This window comes from Macaca thibetana, chromosome 7 (assembly GCF_024542745.1).
Source record: "Macaca thibetana thibetana isolate TM-01 chromosome 7, ASM2454274v1, whole genome shotgun sequence".
In the NCBI taxonomy this organism is placed as follows: Eukaryota; Metazoa; Chordata; class Mammalia; order Primates; family Cercopithecidae; genus Macaca; species Macaca thibetana.
In genome coordinates this window covers 12,429,257-12,450,913 of record NC_065584.1, presented here as the reverse complement: position 1 = coordinate 12,450,913, position 21,657 = coordinate 12,429,257, and the positions used below count along the sequence as shown (strand labels likewise).

The window sequence follows — 21,657 nt, the reverse complement described above, 5'->3', positions numbered from 1 at the left end:
TGACCTGTGCAGCAAGGGCACCTGACCACAGGGGCAGTCCTACAGAGCAGGAAGACTAGCTACATACAGGAAGACTGAACACTAATTATTTTGAGGACAATGGGAGCCAAACTTCTGACTATTAGAGAAAGGAGGTACAAAGACAGAAAAGAGGAAATCTAGAATGAAACCTCTAGCGTCACACTGAAAATGCAGGTATCAACAGATAGACACTGAAACAAATACAGATGTAAACATGAACAAACAAACATTCTAGCTCTGTCCACTCAAAAGCCTGGCAGCAGCAACACCTCGGTAGCAATGAATAAATTTAGTATCCAGTTCTTGGTTTCTAACCACAACTCATTCTCCACTAAATTTGAGGAAATTGCCAACATCAAGGCTAGGGCAGTCTAGAATGTCTTGTGCCATAAAACAAGGAAGTGTTCAACGAATAATAGTGAGATGTTAAAAAGACACAGAAACTAGCTTTAAGGGGTTCCCACTGGCCAAATATGAAACAATTTTAACATCAAAACAAACAGTAAATGATGACGACAGATTATAACCCATTAAATAAAACAGGAGTCCATAAGTTCACGTTGACATTAAAAAATGATAATAAAGAATGAATAAATGGAGAGAAGAAATGGATGGCAGAATGCCAACTAATAAATACAGAAATAATGGAGTTAGTAGCCATCATAGTAATAATCAATTTGGGCCAGAAATATCAAAGAATGCTTACACTAATGAATCAAACTTGGAAGAGGAATACATTTTTATACAACGTATCTCCCCATGAAATATTTACTAGTAATAAAAGAGGTGAAAGGGAACTTTACAGTAGAGAAAACTGGCAGACGTCACTCAAGTGATCTAAGTTACCACCGGAAAGGACACAAATCAACATGGTGTGCAACTTGGTAAGCTGGGATGAGGAGAAGACACCATCATTTCAGTGACGTGCTGCCCAAAAACGTGTAACCTGGGTCTCATCATGAGAAAATATCAGACAAACCCAGACTGAGAGTCAGACTACAAAATGACGGCCTATCATCTTCCAAAGTTTCAAGGTCATTAAAGTCAAGGAGAAACTAAAGAACGGTTCCAGATTGAAGGAGATTTAGGAAGATGTGACAACAGGGCATGAGGACAACTCCTGACACTAAGGTGGATTCTTTGGCTACAAAGAACATTCTCATGAAACTGAATGAGTCTCTCTTGGTGTGTAGGTGAAGGGCATATGCGAATTCTAGTATTCTTGCACACTTTAAAGTTTGAAATTGTTTCAAAATAAAAGGTTACAAAGAAAATCTTATACTTGCTCTTTTATTTCGTCTCTGAATAGAAATTATCCTGATATATAATCCAGCAAAGAATCTGCTCTTCTTGGCTCCTAGAAATTTTATCAGTTCTGGACAAAGTAAATTACAATGTACCCAAAAATACAATGTTACTTTATTGCTAGGGGAAAATTCAACATTACCCAATGGTTATGGCACAAAACAAAAAATTTCAGGATTTAGAAAAAAATTGGTGAGAATTATAAAATTAAATTAAACCTAATTTAAAATGCCTTCATCATGTTAGCCTTGCCAAGGAATACTGAACTTTTATTGCTGCACAATACTGTTTTTGCCTTTTGATTAAAAAAAATGAAAAAAGTAACTTTTCTTTATCGAAAATATGGCCCGTCTAAGAGAAGACTGGTAACCGCAAAATGTAAACAATACAAAATGTACAGGTTTAGACTTAAACTGTGCAATATTCCCAGGTTTTCCACACAAATGATATGATGCCATACCTATTGATGTGTCCAATGGCCGTGTTGATTGTGACTCGTGGACCACCATCGTCAGGCCTCAACACATATGGTGGGAAAACGTCATCATCATCCACGACAGGATCAATGTCAGTCTCACCAGTATCAACCGACTTGGAACACTTGTTTCTCAAGATCTGAACATTTGAAAAACAGAACTTATGATGAAAACACATCTTCTTTGCCGCATGCTGTCTGCCTCTGTACCTACAGAAAAAACTCTCTTGAAAATATCTCTCTCTCCTAAACATACTTCAATACTCCAAAGTCACCTGCTGCAGACACCTTCTTCCAATAAATGCCTCCCAGTTCCAATAATATGGAGACCCTCCCCATATGGTACAAAGTCTATACTGTACCGTGCCTACACACACACACACACACACACACACACACACACACACGTACACATGACTGTCAGTCTTTCTGAATGTAACTACCATGTCATCATTTTCCAATCACTCAATAACGTAAGCAGTCAACAGTTACTGTCCATATTTACAATGCAATTTCCCAGACATTCATCCCCAATAACGTATGTGATGACCATTTTCACTGTTATCTTATTGTGCCCTTTCAAACACTTTGTATAACACTGCTGGGTCTTTGTAATCATTCTCAACTTCCTTACAATGTACACAGGGTACATCTCTTTTGAGATTATTGCCTGTAGATAAAACTCATTATCTGTTTCTATGGATACAAAGAATAACAAATAAACCATATTAATTTTTTTTCCCAATCTGCCAGCATATATTAATCTGTTGATCTTACCTTTTCAATAGCTTTGTAGGTTTTAAGGTCTTCTTCAAAACTTTTCATTTTGTCTGTATCTGCTAACATTATATAATTAGAGATGGGTGCCCTTGCTCTTCCTTTAGATTGAACATAGGATCGATATTCTGTGGGCAAATCAAAACGAACCACCAAGTTGCATTTTGGTATATCAACACCCTCTTCTACAATACTTGTTGCAATAAGCAGGTTGGTCTCATGTGCTCGAAATTTCCTAAGTACCTGAAAAAAAAAATCCACCAAGAAAAGCACTTCTAAGAAAATTTCCAAAACAAAAAAAAAAAACATACTAAAAGTAAATGACAACTGTTATTTCTGACACACATGCTCTTGGGCCTTCTAAATCCTTAAGGCCAGGCTAAAGAAGATGACAGTATCACTGAAAACTCAGGATGCATGGAAACCTGGACAAAGAAGCTGATTTAACGAATTCAGGATAAATTAAATGGTAATATAAGCTAGTTTTCAGACAGTTAGATCTATTAGACTGGCTCCTGGACTCTCCAAACTTGGAGATTATCAAACAGCTACAATGTAGAAAAGGCCTTCAACAGGAATTATTCTGCTAATTTTAAGTTAAATAATAAACTTTAAATAGGTTTTTGTGTACAAGCCAGAACATGGTATTAGGTTTTAGCATCTTTACAATGCTGTTTCCTGTATTAAGACCTTAAAAAGCACAACAACATTTAAGCTAAAATCTACAAAATATAGTGCTGTTTTTTTTAAGAATTCAAACAAAATAGGCCTTTAAATGAAAAAAAGAAAACACTTTCTAGGAAAAGATTTCAGTTTGTTAATTCATAGTCATATGGAATGTACAAGAGTAAAAGTCATACATGCTTTGTCTTTCCATGAAATGCAGTTGTGTGACATCAATCCAATCACAGAAAATAAGTTGGGTGATGGCAATTAAGACACAAATTTGGTTTGCCAGATAGCTATTCTAATTCTGAGCACATAAATCACTATACAGCTACCTCATGTGGACAGCTGCTCTAATATATGAAGAAGTATTCCCTAATACAAAAAATAATAATAATTCTGGGGAACTCTGAAAAAAGGGAGACCCTATGGGCACTGTGTCTGTATATGTCCTGAAAACTGTTATTGTACACTTATTTTAAGTTACCTCTTCCTGTTTTCTGAATTCTGCTTCCATCTGCTTGTTGCGAGGCTGATTCTTCCCAATGCCATGTCCAGTTATAAAATTGCTACTGATATAAGCCAACTCAGGATCTTGTTTGCCAGCTTCCTTTATCAATCTAAAAAAATTACACACATTTGGAAGTTAAACGTTGCTGAGAGAAAATAAACTTTTGTTTTTAAAGTCTCCTTTAAAATGGAAGTACATGTATTTTTTGTCAACATACCTAACAAAACGGTCTTGGTCCTTTTTTCCCCAACTTGCTTAAACAGAAATCACTGTCACTCTTCACCACATAGATCTGTTGACCAAGTACTTATAATGCCAAATACAAGATTGGTTTGTACTGACAAATGAAATGGTCACATTACCTCCAACAGCTGATTTGGCAATGGTGACTTAATAGAAATGTGGCCCAGGATGAGACTGAGCTAGTCAGAGAGAAACATGCATCCTCATAGATCTTGGCCTCGGAATAGGACGTCCAATGAAAAAAGCTCGACTCATCCCTCTACCAGTTCCACTCGCTCCTCTCCCAACTCAACACCCTTCTCTAGACCATGCACAGCTTCAGCAACAGGCCCTGCTGTGCTTATACAGAAAGGACCAGTGAGCCCAACACCAAAGGAAACCTTCACCCCCCACAAATGTAACAAAAGAGTTCCAGCTGCAATTTCTTTTCCTCTTATCCTACCACCTGATATCATTAGAAGAAGAGCCCATGGGAAAGAAATGTTGTATCCTCTCAATTCCTGATGCTTTGTGGTCCCCAGGCCACTGAGCAAAATTCTGCACAGCATAGGATGGGGCACAGAAATGGCAAGGCATCCCCCACCCTTCCCTGTCATGAAAGAGGAGATTCCTGAGCTCTCTCTTCCTGCCTGCTCCTCTGTATTAACCCAGAGTGCCTGTGACTGAAAGCTGGCCTTCTAGCTAAGAAATGGCAAAGAGCTACAGGACGGGATCACATTACACGGGTGCAGAAGGTTAACAGTTAGTGCTGCCATTACAGCTATTTTGGAAATATCCACATTCAAAAACTCAGCACACGGGATAAATGGTTCCACACCTGATATAAGCGATTCCACATGGTTTCTCTGAAGTCATACTACATAGTATAAATTCCAAATAGAAAATTGCATTTTTAAGTTGAATCATTCTTTAAAAAAAAACACATGAAACAGACTAATATTAAAGAGCTGGAAGTGGCCATCCAGAATCTCTCTTGATCCCAATCAGCACAACACTTGCGTGTCTAGGTTAGTTTGGGAGTCTACAAACTACAGCTTGTAGTTCAAGTTCTACAGTTCAAGTACTTAAATACTCAGAATCAGAGGCTCCCTTATTATGTTCCAAGGTGTGTTCAATTATTTTAATAAACTTAAGATGTAACAGAAAGCAGTGTTACATGCAAACAAATAGCATGCCCAAAAGTCTACAATACAAAATAAATCACCTTAGAAATAATACATACTTTCAAGTTTTATATAAATAAGCATCAATTTGAATATAATGGAGATTTAGAATGTATTTTAAGTTACTGTTAATTAGGCAAAGAATGTATTTTACTTTGCCAAAATTATAAATTATCCATTTGGCAGACTTCAATTAGCTAAGAAATAGAGGCAACAACAGTCAATTCATTTTTCCTTAATGAAACCCACATCAAAACCACAGAGAACAGAAGAGACAACAAGCACAGTAAATAAAATCTCTTGTAAGCAATAATTACATGGGATATACCTATGCTAATAATGCTTAGAGAGAAAAATATATTTCTCTACTTGGTGAATCTCGGCCATGCGTAACCAGTACCCATGACAAAGTTACAGGCTTCAGGGAAAACAAAGCCAGGCAGTCACATGTGAACTCCCAGAGGACAGTGCAAACTGCTTAAAGAGCTCGCAACACCACAGAAAACATAAGACAAAGTATTATTTGTTTCTTTTGGTTTTTACACTGAGTTTATACAAGCTGTTCACCAGCAAGCTGTTTGATCAAGTATACTCTTCCCTAATGCACAGTGTTTCTGAAATGATCTGCAGCAGAGAACCAGGTTGTCTTCTTAAATTTCCAATCCATCAGAGACAAACAGTTTTGTAGAATTTCATAAAAGTGAACGACTAAGAAAATGAAACTTAAAAAGCATTAAAATTCAAGCATCAATTTTATTGTATTCAGCAGGTATAAAATTACTGTCAAACTGCTCTAAGAGTTTATAAATGCTTCTTCTCAATCTGTACTTAACTCATGACAGAGGTAAAGTCTGGCACCAGTCCATAGCCTACACTTTGTGTGTATATGTACATTGCCTCCCCAATTAGACTGAAAATAACATAACCAAAAATAGGAAATATGTATGGTAGTTTCAGAAAACTAGCAGATGTATTACAGAAAATTGTGATCTGAATAAACATGCTAACTAATGCTGACAACCATAGGAGGAAAAGAAATTCAAAGATATAAACCCATCATTTGAAATTTCTGCCAGGTTCTTGAAATACATTATCAACAATTCCTTTAACAGTGTCCCTTACACCTTATACTTTCTTGTCAATGTGAGAAAACCAAATATAATTCCTCTATGATCTCACTAAAAAAAGATCACTAACAGTTACATAATAGCATACTGATACTGCACCCCCTATATGCATGCATAAGCAGCTGAAGAATTAGCACCTACTGTGTGCCAGGTGATAAAACTGCCATTTTTAATACAAAGTCTCTTACAAACAAGCCAGTAAAAGAGGGAGGTATTATTTCCATTTTACGAATGAACATACTGAGACTTAAAAGTTAAATAACTTTCACAAAATATACATCCAAAAAGTGGGTAGAAAAGAAACCGAGTCTCCTTGGCAAAATGGCTGATTCTAGGGCCAGGCAGGGAGAAATACAAGAGCCCAGAGCACCCCGTGGTATCACAAAGAAAGTGCTCAAAAACCAAAGGATGAAGGTATGTCAAAGGAACATGGGAGCTATCCTCAAAGAGCTCCCAGTGGCCACCGTTGGAACAATTTGGGTAACAAATAAATAACATAGTATTGGATTATGGCCCAAATTATAAAATAAACATGAAACCACCAACTGAAATATATGATTCAATTAATAAATATAAGTAGACAGTTACATAAATAGGATAAACTAGACAAGTTTTCCTTACAGAAGAATTCCATTAAATACATATAGATACACCCCTCTCCAGCAAGTGGAGATTAATCCCTCCATACCAGGATGGGCTAGACTTGGAGACTTCCTTCCAAATAGAGTAAGAAAAGGGAAAAAGTGTAACTTTACAGTAGAGAAAGCAGACAAACACTGTCACAATCCATTGATGAGTGATGTTTCATGGTTGATACCATGACAGCCCCTGATATAAAGTGACTAGAAGGGCAGGTCACCTCCATGGTATTCTTCCATATCCGATCACCCAGTCCAACTTCAAGAACATAAGAAAAACCCAAATGGAGGGGCATTCACCGAATACCTGACCAGTACTCCTGAAGACTGTCGAGGTCATCAAAAACAAGACAGAAACTGTGAAAACTGTGACAGACCAGAGGAAACTGGGCAGATACTGACAACTAAATATGATATGACACCTTGGATTAAAGAAGACATTATTCCATACTGTCTAGTGGTTAGAAAAAAATAAAATTAATTTTTTTAAAAAAGAGGACATTAGTAGAAAAACTGTCAAAATCCAAATAAAGTCTGGAGTTAATAGTAATGGGTCAATGTTAAGTTTTCTTAGTTGTGACAGTGACAGGAGATAACATCAATGGGGGAAACTAAGTGAGGGGCATATGAGAACTCTCTGTATCATTTTCCCAACTTTTCTGTAAATCTAAAATTCTTCCAAAATAAAGTTATTAGGAAAAAGGGGGGGGGTAGAGACAGGATGTGAACCCACGTTTGTCCAATGCCAATATCACACAATACTAGTATATTCCACGGTGAAAAGAATACTAGACTTGAGACTGGAAGCCATTTTCTGCCACTTGATATGTGTGTAATTTGGGGAAGGTCACACACTGATGCTTGTTTTCTTCATCTGTAATATGGAAAGAACATCTACTTTCCTCCCCCATGGAGTGTTGTGAATACGTCTTAAATATATATAAAAGTAACTTACAAACCCCTATGTAAATATAAGGTACAAAGAAACCCATAAACATAAGACTGTGCACATACCTACACTACACATAGAAGTGGCTGTGATTTATTTTTTTAATTAGGAGAGCAGAAAACTGCATGTACATTATAATAGCTTATATGCCCATGAAACTATTCACTAAAGAAGGGTTTTTCCTCCCATTAAACTGATGGAAGGAAAGAATCTGGATTTCAGGAAGTTTTTCTAAGCTTATTAAAAAGCTTACTGGAACAAGACGTCTATTGTATATTTAATTAGCTGCTCATAAAGTCAACCCTCAGACCACTCTTGATTCATCATACAGCACTAAATTCCAGTCACATTTTATGAAAGTTGATCACAATTAATCTGATCCTTAAAGTCAATAGGAAGTAACTTGACTGATTCTGGATAAACCTTTTCAGGCTAATATTCCTGCAATAAAAACTGGCACATCTTTACATAAAAATACATGTAGAAAACAGGGGGAAGGTGGAAAATACACCCCCATTTCTTCTCTCCAAGCCCCAGAAAATTTATTTAATCCTTATACAATCCTAAATGGAGACGGGGAGTATGTCCATAACTAGGCTTAGAACTGCGCCAGCATTAAACTTTTTTGACTCCCAAAATGCTTTACCCTGCTCTAAGAAATAATCCCTCCTTAGTCACGCTCTCCCAGGTCCGTCTCCTGGCAATCTTCCTGTTGTAAAGCACCGGTTTCTAGTGTTCTGTGACGCCCAGGGGCATTACTATGATAGAAAGAACTGGACACTAGGAGTCAGGATATTAGGATTCTAGAATTGTCTCTGCCATTGACTAGCAATTTAACTTATAGCAAATCTCTCTCTCTCTCCTGAGGCTCTTTCTCATTTTTACAAAAATAAGTGGGTTGGATTATATAGTCAGTGAGGTCCCCTTCCAACTACAACTTCTGATTTAAATGTAATTTGGTCCCTAAAGTTATTTTCCTTTGTATTCATCAGAAGGATCAGGCTCAATGACTATGAAAATTACCAGACTAAAAACTGCCAGATGACTACCCTTGAGTCCAATTTCTCGTTATTCAAAAAAGTTTTTAAAACCCCTAAACATTCAGAAGCAGTTAAGCGCAAGCACAAGCGCGTGCGCGCACACATACACACACACACACACACACACGCGCGAAGAAAAAGAAAAAGAAAAAAAATCCCAAATTACTTTAGGAAACAAAGCTTAGTTTTTCCTACGAGATCACTACTTGCAGAAAAGTTAGGGATCAACTGTGGCCAATTAATGGACCTCATAGAAAAGTAAATTGATTTAAGTACAAAATAAGGACGTTTTTTGGCAGGAAAAAAAAAAAAGAGTATCCACAAACCAAAAGGACCATACATTAAGTGACCATCTGACAGAAATCTGAAGTACAGCTCCCTGGCTGGTTCCAAATTAGAAAAAAATCTTTCATTGAAGAAGGGAGAAAGAGCAGGAATCCACAGCCTAAAATTTGGATTCATTATCACCTTTGCTAATAATCTTAGAACTTTCCCTAACATTCTTATTCTCTTTTGATTCACAAAATTTTAATATGCAGTCTATGAACCAACCCAAAATAAATTCAATTGTTCTAAACTTTCTTCACTGTGGCCTTGAAAACTTTATTTTTTGAGACAAGGTCTGGCTCTGTTGCCCAGGCTGGAGTGCTGTGGTGCCATCTCAGCTCACTGCAACCTCTGCTTCCCAGACTCAACCCATCCTCCCACCACAGCCTCCCGAGTAGCTGGGACTACAGGCATACACCACCACCGGCTAATTTTTGTAATTTTTCTAGAGACAAGGTTTCGCCGTGTTGCCCCTTGTGAACTCAAACAATCTACCTGCCTCAGGCTCACAAAGTGCTGGAATTACAGGCACAACCCATCATGCCCAACCTGGCCTTGAAAAGTTGAATCAATATTTTTAAGAGAAAAAAAATCAACATTAAAAAATTAGTCACAATACCCAGATAAAATTTATCCTAAGACTACCTGAGGGGAACACTTGGTGTGAAATGCTTAACACAATGTCTAACACACAGTTAAGGATTAATAAATACCTAAATTGAATCTAAAACTGAATATAAAACAATGCTTTACTTAAATGCACACTGATTTTTTTAAAGACCATAATTGTCCTCTATTTTAGGTAGATTAGAATGGATTAGCATCCTTTAAGAAAAAAAAGTATCAGCCATGTGAAAAGCAGCCTTCTGGGAAAACATCCTCTCCGTCAATCCCAGGACAGCATGACATACCAGCAATGATGGCGCCAAGTCAAGGACACTTACATAACCCTCATGCTAGCTCTCACAGCTGCTGCAGCGCATCACATCACAACACAGGACGCCTCCCTGTTCTCATGTGAAAGGAGTCAACTTAGAGATTTACCTGTTTAAGACAACTGCTGTGTATCTTCTTTCCACAAAAATAATTCCACATAAAATGTTGGTAAAAGGAGAAGGAAAATTTGTCTCTGGCTTCTCTTTTTCTTCAATTTCTTCATCCTCATCATCATCCTCAGAATCACTCCATGACACATAATTATCCTGATTCCTATTATTATACCACTCAACACTTTCAAACTGCTGTCGCTCATATGGTTTATATTTGCGTAAGATTTCGAGCAGTTTGATTACTTTAGGAGTTACAAATTTCAGGTCAAGTGAGGCAGGTGAGAAGTGCTCTTCACATAGTGCATGTATTTTCCTTAGGAAAGTGTCTGTAAACAATAAAAATTTCCTGTGCAGCTCCTCTTGCTCATGTTTGATGTATTTCTGTAGTTCTCTTACCATCATTCCAGCCACTTTATCTGCACACCAGGGTCCCAGAACTACCAATACGGCACGACAGTCTGATAGTATCTACAAAAAAAAAGAAAAGAAAAAACTTAATGCCAAACAATAATAATGTAGCATTTTCATATGGGGTTTAACTGGGATTTCAGTTGTTCTCAAATGACTCCTTAAATGTAACTCAGCCTTAGCTTAAGTCCTTGAAGGTGGGGGGAGAGGCCAATAGTTTTTTTGAGCTCATTTCATATGTATATGCCTAGAACCATCTCCTTTTTTCAATAAAATAACCAAACACAAATTAAAAGATGCAATTGTATGAGGTTAATGAAGCCTATTTTTAGATCTGTAATTAGTTAGAACTATACCTGAGTCATTTACTTCCTGCCAAATTGCATATATGTAGCACAGTAATTTAACTTTAGGCATCAAGGAAGAGCAATACAGTTTTCCTTGAACTTTATCTATGTACAATATCCCCCAGTATTATATGTTTTTCACTATACTGACTAGAAACTGCGGATGAATTTTGGTCGATCTACAGTCAGCACCTCTGGATGCCACGGTGAAATTGTAAAAACACTGCACAGCTGTCTCTATTATAATTTATTTCTTTCTTTCTCTCTCTCTTTCTTAACAGTAGTAAAGGCCTTTATTAGTTGGAAGTGGAGGAGGAGATAGGACAGCTGCACTGGGGCAGCCTCCACACACTCTGTCACAGTTCTCCAAAAGCCCCTGTTACCCGATTTCAATGAAAATACCATCACAAGGTCAGGGCTCCTCAACGTTAACATCTCAGCTAAATTCAGACTCTGATCCTGGACCCTCCCAGAGTGCTGTGTCTTACAACTCTAACTGAGAGCTGAAAATTAATCCACGGCCAGGGTGTAACTGAGGAATCGAGGGAGAGGGAGAGGGAGAGGGAGAGAGAGAGGGAGAGAGGGAGAGGGACAGCAGGGAGGGAGAAGTGGAAGGGGGAGGAGGAGGGGAGAGGAAGAGAGGGAGGAGGAGGAAGAGGAGGGAGAAGGGGGGAGGAGGGAGGGAGGAGAAGGGCGAGGGAGAGTAGGGGGATGGAGAGTAGGGGGAGGGAGAGTACGGGGAGTGGGGGGGACAGGGAGGGGAGGGGGGGACAGGGAGGGGAGGGCGGGGAGGAGGGGAAGGAGTGGGGGAGGAGGGGGAGGGATGGGAGGTACAGAAAGAAGAGAGGAGAGGAGAGGAAGAGAGCGAGAGAAAAAAAGACAGGAAAGGAAGAAAGAAAAGAGGAAAGAAAAGGGAAGGGAAAAGGAAAGGAAGAAAGAATTCAAAGGTTGAGAAAAATGTGGGCACTGCCGCTCCAGAAAAAAAAATCATTAGGAGAGAAACTAAGACCCATATTTAATACAGTGTTAACATTCACAAATGGTTGCAAAGTTCTAGGGCAGTGGTTCTCAAGCTTTAACGAATCAGATTACTGCAGGGCTTGTCAAAATTCCAAACTGAAGACTCTGCAAACCGTAAAATTCAGTCCTGAGGACCTCACCCAGATGCTGCTGATGAGGATGTGGGGCCCACAATGGAAGGATCACTGTCCTAAGGGATCTCTTTTCAAAGCATTACCACTCAGAGACAATAGGCTCATATCCAGTTACACACACTAGGAAACTGTGGAAGAATTTGTTTAGTTCAAGGGTTTGAGCAGGAACTAACTCATCTGACCAAAAAGAAACAAAAATTGGACTCACTCCTTATACTTAAATAACCATGACATGAATGCTAGTTCAGATAGGGGAAGTCTACACTTAATACAAATGTGCAATGGGTAACAATGAACTCAACCTAATATGGTATGTTCAATGAAAAATGTCTAAGGAGATAAAAAGATTAAGACCTTAAACTAAAATGTAAAAAAAGAGCCTCATTAGAGGCATATTTTCATTTCAATATTAAAAATAAAGCTTTCAAAATACAATCACTATACCTACTTAGTATATGCTTACCTGTTTTGAAATTAAAGTAGAATCTCTTTCCTTTGAATGTACAGATATATTACAATCATTGATAAAATTAAGTGCTTCTTCTAATTCCATCAGCAGTCTTTCATAAAGCCCACTTCTGTCAGTAAACGGTCCACAATCCACCACAATCTCACATGGCTGAGAAGTATACCTTTAACGTAAGAAACAAAAGGTATCAATACTGCAGTAGTGAGAATGCAACTTAAATTCTTCAAAAAGCAAAGAAAAGGGGAATAGATACAAAAAAAAAAAAAAGCCAGAATGTTGGCACTGGGGTGAGATTTTAGGTGTGTTTAATTATTATTTTTCTATATTACTGTATTTCTCAACAGTAAATAATATATTTTATAAACCAGTCAAGTATTGTTTAAAAGATGTTTTCAAAGGCAAGGGGAGAAGAGGGGAAAGAAAATAATACAAATGAGCATCCACTGCATTCCAAAGCATTATGCTGGGAATTTACATACCTTCTGACTTAATCCACACACAGTGAGGATGATGAAGAAAATGAAGGTTCAAAGACATTACATGATTCTGTCTAAACAAAACTCAGGACTGCCTTCCTCTGAGGGCTCTTTCAGCCAAACCCTACTGCCTCCCTGAACACCTTTTGTTTCATTTCTAAAAAAACTCACTACAGCATTATGCTCCATTTATATGCCTAACTCCAAAAAGAAGCTTCCTAGTTTCAGTCTGTATATCTAATCAATATAAAAGGCAGCCTCACAACACGCCTTCCTAAAGTGGTACTCACATTTATCTGCACAGGTTGAGTGCCCTTATCTGAAAGGCTTGGGACCTGAACTGTTTTGGATTTCCAATATTTTTCAGATTTTGGAATATCTGCATATAAATAATGAAGTATCTTGAGGATGGGACCCAAGTCTAAACACGAAATTCATTTATGTTTCATATACACCTTATAGCTTCAAGGTAATTTTATACATTATTTTAAAATAATATTGTGAATGAAACAGGTTTTGGCCGCATTTTGGCTTCAATTCATCACAAGGTCAGATATGAAATGTTCCACTTGTGGCATCACGCCAGCGCTCAAAAGGTTTCAGATTTTGGAGCATTCTGAATTTCACGTTTTCAGATTAGGGATGCTCAATCTGTACTATGTTTGCCTGTTAGGTCTCAAGGAATGACTACATGGGGCTGATATTCAAATAAATTTGCCAACAGATTTCATTATTATTACAGTTTGCTTTCTTTTGTTTTTTAGGTTTAAACTTCCATCTTTTGCCCCCTTAGGCATCTGCCAGAATGAGGAACACAGGTGTTCAAAATACTCATGAAACTCAATCACTTCTCAGAGGCGGAAAGAAGAATGACAAGACAGATCACGGGGAGTTTTATCATTCAATTTATCCATTTCCATATCTGTGTGAAATTTTTAGTATTTGCAAATATCGCTTTTAACGTATTTTTAAATCCTCATAAGGAAAACTCCCCCAACTTTCATTCATTTCTAATATCATTCCTTGGGTCTTTCATAAAAAATGACAACCAGAATGGCACATAATGCCCTAAAAGCACGTATGATAACTGTAATAAGAAAAATAAATCTAGCACAGACATGTATACTATAGTTCTTATTTACCCAAAACAGAATTTACACTCAACCAAAGAGTCATTATTTGGAGAATTAGGTAATGCTTATCAATAGATTGCTTATCAGTCTTACTTAAATGCTCTACTACTTCTACTTCTCAGAAAACCTTTAGGCAATACAAGTGAAGCACTCTAACTCAGGCAGACAAAAGCACAAGCACAGCCTTCTACTTCTCCATCAGTGTTGGCTCAAGGAAGTCAGACACAGCCCGTTCTAGAGGTCACAAGATTTGCATTTCATATGGCATTTGGATACCTAAGTTTGATGGGATTCCAAATGTTACTTTTCCTTCTCACTCTCCAAAGAAAACTTTCCTTAAATACTTACTAAATGCCAGGCACACTGCAAGATTTTTCTATGTGTTAATGGAATCGATCATCAAAGAATCCCATGAAACCACTGTCAATGCCATTTTACAAGTTCAAGGAAATAAGTGACTCACTCAAGGTCACACAGCTTACAATTAGCAGAGCTAGTATTCAAACCCACGTCTGACTCAACTCCACAACTTGAGAAATCAGTCTTCTCTATTTATTGTAACTGTCCTGAGAACTACCACTAGGTAATCTTTAGCCTTATTTAAGACTACATGTAGTAAGAACGGAAGGCCATTTTGACATAAATCAAATTCGTTACATTTGAAAAGCCATTTTCCTAATTTGTAAAGGCTCCGTTCCACCAACTTCAGTTATGAAGGTTGTGTGTGTGTGTGTGTGTGTGTGTGTGTGTGTGTGTGTGCGCGCGCGCGCGCGCGCGCTTTTCAATGAAACTCAAAATAGTAAAACACCCTCAAAAAGAGTCAAACCTAGAAAAACAAACAGCAACTTTCTCTGTAATCCACAACCCATTTTGAAAACAATGGGGTATTTCCAAATGTTTTAAAGTATACTGCTGAATTATCTAAATAAATTAATGTTCTTTGAAAGCATCATGTAAGACATTTAGGACAGAACAACAAAGCACACATATTGACAGAAAAAAATATAAATTTACTGTCAAAGTTCCCAGTCCTTGGCAACATCAGCAAATAAGAAGAGCTGACGCATAATCTCTTAAGGCAGAAATGCCTGTCTGCTACTCTGTGGAAACAAGGTTAGATTCTTGAACTCACAGGTAACAATACTTATAGAGAATTCTTACTCTTGCCCATTCCTTTTTACTGCCATTTGTTCACTTAAATAGGTACTATCTGCAAGGTACTACAAAAAACACCAAAGACTTAATATTTTTTCAACTAATCTCATTAAAGCCGTGTCAATTGGAAGTGCATACCTGTCTAAGACCACCAGGTCCGTTGCAGTTTCAGCATTACTCTTAAGAATTTTCTCTAGTTTCTGAATCTTTTCTTCCAATTCCTCTGGATCACATTTCCCATTTAAAATGGAAGCAGTTAGTCCCAATATGCGAGGACATGCTGGACAATTTTCACAGAGCTAATGTAATGAAAGATACTGACAGTAAAGACTTCATTTTGCAAGGCCACAACAAGAGAGACATCACATATTAAAACATATCAAAATCACTCACAAATACTAAAAAAGAATTTGTTTGGTGGAAATGCCACTATACCAAGAATAACATAAAATTACTCATAGTATTACTGTAGTTTGTTTAAAAGATCTGTTTTTCAAAAAGGCTCAATTAGATACACTATGAAAATCATATAGAATTTACTATTATGATGTTAAAGTTTATTTTAGATTTAAATGAACATTAATTTAATATTCATTCATTCATACGCTGGAGCCAAACTCCCAATATTGATAATATTATTGCTTTTGAAATCTAAAAAGAAAAAAAATCTGCCTATACTAAATAGTTTAAAAAGAATTACTAAGACTTAGGTCTAAAACTTACCTTCATAATTTCTCGATAGGGGTGGTCTAGGATTGCAAGATGACACTCATCAAACACCAAAAGGTTAATGTCTGACAGTGATAAGTAACCATTTTTCAAAACATTCAAGGCGACATAGCAAGTCATAATAAGAACCTAAAATAAAATCAACATCAATAAACAAACATGGCATTCACTGCCTGGATACACTTACATAAAATCAGATCATAGAGCCATTGTATCATAGGTGAGAATTAAGGAATTCATTAGTCAAAATTAAAACTAATATACTAAATATATATAATTGTTTATATCAGTACTAAGAAGGAAATCAGGAAAACATGGGAAAAGAGTAGAGAAAAAATATCTTGATAATGGAAAGTATGTCTTGATGACAAATCCAAATTTACTTCAGGTTCTTAGATCCCCACAGCCATATTATGACTGATGAGATATGTCAATTTAGGCAAATCACAAAACAATTCACACTTTTTATTTTTTTTTCTGCTGAACTGACTTGGTTTTCTGAAAGAAAACCCAGACTAAATGTTATTTTTGTAGCCTATCATTATGTGGATATTTAAGTGCTTTATTAATGAGGACTTATCCCAATATGTGAAGCACACTAGTAGGCTGGGCTGTTTCAGTTCAGTGAGGAAGTGCCTCTTAACCACTGTGTATCCCCCAATGACTAATACACCAAAAGCCCCAGTACATGCTGGCTACATGGAAACATGTAAGTTAGAGGAGTCTCCAGCACACGCTGGCCACACGCAAACATTCAGTTAGAGGGAGTTTCTGTCAAAGCCCTAAACACCTCAAGCAACAAACTTCTCCAGTTTCAAGACATTTAACTCAAGAGTAAATTTTTTGAAAGCGCATTATCAGCAAGTTGGAAATAGGTCATAGGAATTTGTGTTTTTCAAGCAAGCAGATCATACTGAAAGCTATTTCTTTTCTACAAAGTTAAGAGCAATAAAAATTAGTAATTTATTAGTTTTGTTTGTTTGTTTGTTTTGAGACAGAGTCTCGCTGTCACCTGGGCTGGAGTGCATGGCGTGATCTCAGCTCACTGCAAACTCCACCTTCCAGGTTCAAGCAATTCTCCTGTCTCAGCCTCCTGAGTAGCTGGGACTACAGGTGCACACCACCACGCCCAGCTAATTTTTGTATTTTTAGTAGAGACGGGGTTTCACCATATTGCTTAGGCTCGTCTTGAACTCCTCATCTCTGGTGATCCGCCCACCTCAGCCTCCCAAAGTACTGGGATTACAGGTGGCAGCCACCGTGCCCAGCCTTTATTCGGTTTTAAGGTAAGACTTAAAGTAAGATAGAGTACATCAGGACTAGTTTCTAGGTTGATTAAGTACAGGAAATTAGTTTTCAAATCTAAATTAGACAACCAAGGCTACAGATAATCTTACAAACCAAGTCAAGAACTTGTAGGGATTTATAAAGTGAAATTTCTCTACAAGTCTTACCTGGTGCTTAGTAAACTCTTGGTTCCATCTCTCTTTTGTCCAAGATGCATTTACTTCTAGGTTTGAGTATTCCCCAACCTTGAGATCTGAATGAGTTCTGACAGCTGACACTTGTTGAGCAACCTGGTTTGCTAATTACAAATATAACACTCCATGTAAATACGAGAAATCTTGTCTACTTGGCTCTCTGGACTACTAATGATTAACAGTCTACAGAAATCCTTATTATTATATTAGACCCAACCAACAATGTTTTTAATAGCCTCTTTAAAACCACAGTTCCAAGGTTATCCTCCAAAAAAATGGCACCTACTAGACTTGCCACCTCACTTTTTGTCACTTGCTTCAGAGAACCCTATACCACCTTTCTTCTTCACAGTTGATTTCCTCTAAGCCACCCTCCTGTTTTCTTCAATAAAACCAGATGGAAACAAGACAGTCTAACATGTATTTAAAGCACATCGTTATACTGAGACAATCTAAAAAAAAGAGCAGTCACATGAATATATTAGGACCCTACCAGCTTAGGTTCACATTTTATATTTTTTATTTTTATATATAATCCAAGCATATAAAAATTAGTATTTTAAACTCTTAACTGAATATCTAATTTCTAAGCAGCATGTAACTTTCTTTCTATTAATACAACTGACATAGCAAAATCCTAAGTACAAAAGTTAACTATCCATAATTAAGCACCTTTTGACATACTTGGTGAAGCTAAAACATCAAGAGCAAAAATAAATGTAACATCTTAGATTATGTTCTTTTTTTTTTTTTTTTTTTTTTTTTGAGACGGAGTCTCGCTCTGTAGCCCAGGCTGGAGTGCAGTGGCCGGATCTCAGCTCACTGCAAGCTCCGCCTCCCGGGTTCACGCCATTCTCCGGCCTCAGCCTCCCGAGTAGCTGGGACTACAGGCGCTGCCACCTCGCCCGGCTATTTTTTGTATTTCTTAGTAGAGACGGGGTTTCACCGTGTTAGCCAGGATGGTCTCGATCTCCTGACCTCGTGATCCGCCCATCTCGGCCTCCCAAAGTGCTGGGATTACAGGCTTGAGCCACCGCGCCCGGCCAGATTATGTTCTAATGTACATATGTTCCAACGTTTATGTTCCAAAAGCAATCCATTCAAACAAAATACAGAACCAGAACATTTAAGAGAAACACCAAAAAGACATAGGACAAAACAATTTCTGCCAGAAGAGATTAAATGAGTACATTATCTGTCAAACTTTCTTCAATAATTTAACTTAAGAAACACAAAGAAAATCTGTTTAAACATAAAATCCCATCCAATTTCCCCTGCACAACTTGATGAAATAATTTTTTATTACCAGAGTTGACCAAGAACACCGTCCTTTTTCCATTTCTGTTGAAGTCTCCCCTGATCTGATAGGACAGCTCTTTAGTGAGTAGTACTGCAATAAATGTCTTCCCTGAGCCAGTGTTTAAACAGACGATGGTATTATGATCCAGAGCTGCTTCGAGCAGTTCAACCTAGAAACATGGTGAAAAAAAAGTTATGCACTTCTTACCTAAGTACAAAATTTATAAAATTGGATTTTATTTTAAATCAGGAAATTTCACTATTCTCTAAAATCTTCCTCCAATAAATTTACGAAAAAAACCCCACAGTCTACGTCTTTATACAAGAATAACTCAAGAGGAATAAAATGCCTGCTGCTATATATGCTGTATTGTGTAAATATGTGTTGAAATGGCATTTACCCTTTCTTTAAGCATTATTTTTGTATACACAGAATAATTCTCTAGAATAACATGAATAACTAAACTTAGAGTAATCGTGGTTCTGCCAGTTCATGGCTGGACATTTGCAAACTAATCTAGGTTTCTACCCAGCTCACTAGGACAGACACATCCAAGTGAATATTAAAGAACAGTGAGGTTTTCAGAGGGGGAAAAAAGAAACTTCACAAATACAACTATCAAATCCAATTACCCAGCAGATGTTAGAAAAGAAAAGGACTATTAAGAATAAAAGTATTTTGAATGAGAAAATTAATCAGAAGTGGGAGGCTTGAAAGGGTAAATGAGTTTTATATAAGTTGTGTCAACTATATGCTAATTTATTCCATTTTAGTGAAGAATGCTCCAGTATTAGTGTTCGCATTAGTACCTGATATTTTCTTGGCGTATAAATGTTATCATGAATTGCTTCTTGTTGCCATGGCAGTCCAAAGAAAGGACCCATTGGTGAGGAAGCAGGGGTCATGAGCTGCAGGCCTGCCATGCTGAGGGGTTGCAAAGCAGGGCTTTTCATTCATCCAGTGTTTCTTTCATTGCATTTTTGTTCTAGCACAGCTTACTACAAAAGGGAAAAAGAATACCATTACACAACCATGCAGGGTTAAAAACAAAAGAAAGCACAGAAACAAGAGAAACATCAGAATATCATTCCTACGAGTCATTCAAATTCTTCCTATAATTGTTTTAACTTTTTCTTGATCTAAGAGGATCATTTTAGGAGTCAAGCATTCTGTACCTTACCCAGTGATTCTACATCTAGAAACTTGTCTTAAAGAATGAATCAGGCAACTGCACAAAGAGATGGACATGAATATTTGTTGTTGCATTATTACTTAAAAATAAGAAATAACTTTAAAATCTACTAGTAAAAAAATAAGCTACATAAATTATGGTATGACTCTATAATTGAATACTTTGAATCCATTAAAATTATAACACATATCTGTATTTCCTGACATAGAACAATGTCCATTATAAACCTTTAAAATATGTAAAGTATGATGCCTTGTTAAATACATGTACATATATAAAATATGTAAATATATAAATATATTTTGAACATTTTTGTATATTCTATGACGTTATTGATAAAATGATAATGTATGGAAGGCACTTAGCACGTGCCTGCACGAGGAAAGATTTAGACACCTGCTAAATTGTCACTTTATCAATAGCCCATGAACACAGAAGGCCTTTTTCTCAATTGACAACCTATTATAAATGAACAACTGACCAACTATTTAAATATATATCTTTAAAATTATACATATCCTAGATAAATTAAAACAAATGACACCACTCTGTGAAATAAAAATTTTTTCATGGTATCTAAGCATTTTCTATATTTCATATAGTTTTTCCCACAGATAAATTTGACTATGTAAAATGATAAAAACTGAATCTTTAAAATTCCTAACCTTCAAACAGAGGGTCAGGGATTCAAATATCTGTGTGAAAGCCTACCACTGGCTTTACTGTCAGCAGGACTTCCTCGCCCCACAGAAGGAAATTTCCTCTCTTGCACTGCTTTGGAGTGTTCATTGCTATTACTCTATGAAACTAGAAGAGAGAATTCAGTTCTTTGTTACTTAACAACCAAAACTTTTGAATCTCCGGACGTGTTAAGTAGAACACACAACTTAAGTTGTTGCAACTATTTCAACAAGAAGTCTCAAGTGTGGGGTCTCTTATACAGAAGCACAATACTGAATTCTAATTTGAGAAATTAGTTCTGTTGACAAGAATTCAACATTCAGCGACCATAAAGTATTATCTCAAGTAAGCAGTGCAGGGGCACCCCACTGCAGGAGCTGAGAGCCCAGTAAGGCAGCACATCTGTGGGCCTAACAGCACAATCATGCTCATCATCTTTCCAGAAGGGAACAAGCAAAGCACCACAGAGTACTTTATGAGATAATATTAACCCATAATTTCCCTGGATCAAAGAGAACTATGTTCTTCATGAAAAATAATCTGCTAAATCTCTGCTGAATCAAAGCCCCAAGAGCCATTTCTTTCACCCTAGTACCCAAGCCTAGTACCCACTTTCCCAAATTCAGCAAGAACTCAGGACTTGCAGGCTCATCAGTTAAACTTTTTTCTTAATACAACTGCCAAGAACCCTATATGGAAGTCTATTTTACAAAAATGTCTGAGATCAAGAGGCCACTCTGAAGGCCCAAGGCTAAGACCTGCGGGTCCCATCACTGACCTTCCCACCTGGAATCCACTCTCGTGATACCTCTACAATTCTCCTTCATGACTACAGACTGCA

The 21,657-nt window shown here is 37.2% G+C and overlaps 1 protein-coding gene across 1 annotated transcript in view; it reads right to left on the bottom strand.

The window, feature by feature from the left end:
- The window catches only part of DICER1 (dicer 1, ribonuclease III), a 47,831-nt gene extending 27,916 nt beyond the window's left edge, over positions 1-19,915 (bottom strand). Inside the window, 11 exon segments of the mRNA XM_050799008.1 lie at positions 1,787-1,941; positions 2,579-2,821; positions 3,732-3,864; positions 10,287-10,759; positions 12,664-12,832; positions 15,572-15,732; positions 16,157-16,291; positions 17,617-17,747; positions 18,950-19,112; positions 19,753-19,872; positions 19,874-19,915. Of these exon segments, the coding sequence (XP_050654965.1) occupies positions 1,787-1,941; positions 2,579-2,821; positions 3,732-3,864; positions 10,287-10,759; positions 12,664-12,832; positions 15,572-15,732; positions 16,157-16,291; positions 17,617-17,747; positions 18,950-19,112; positions 19,753-19,872; positions 19,874-19,900 (1,910 nt within the window). The 5' untranslated portion in view covers positions 19,901-19,915.
- Between the last annotated feature and the right edge of the window lie 1,742 nt (positions 19,916-21,657).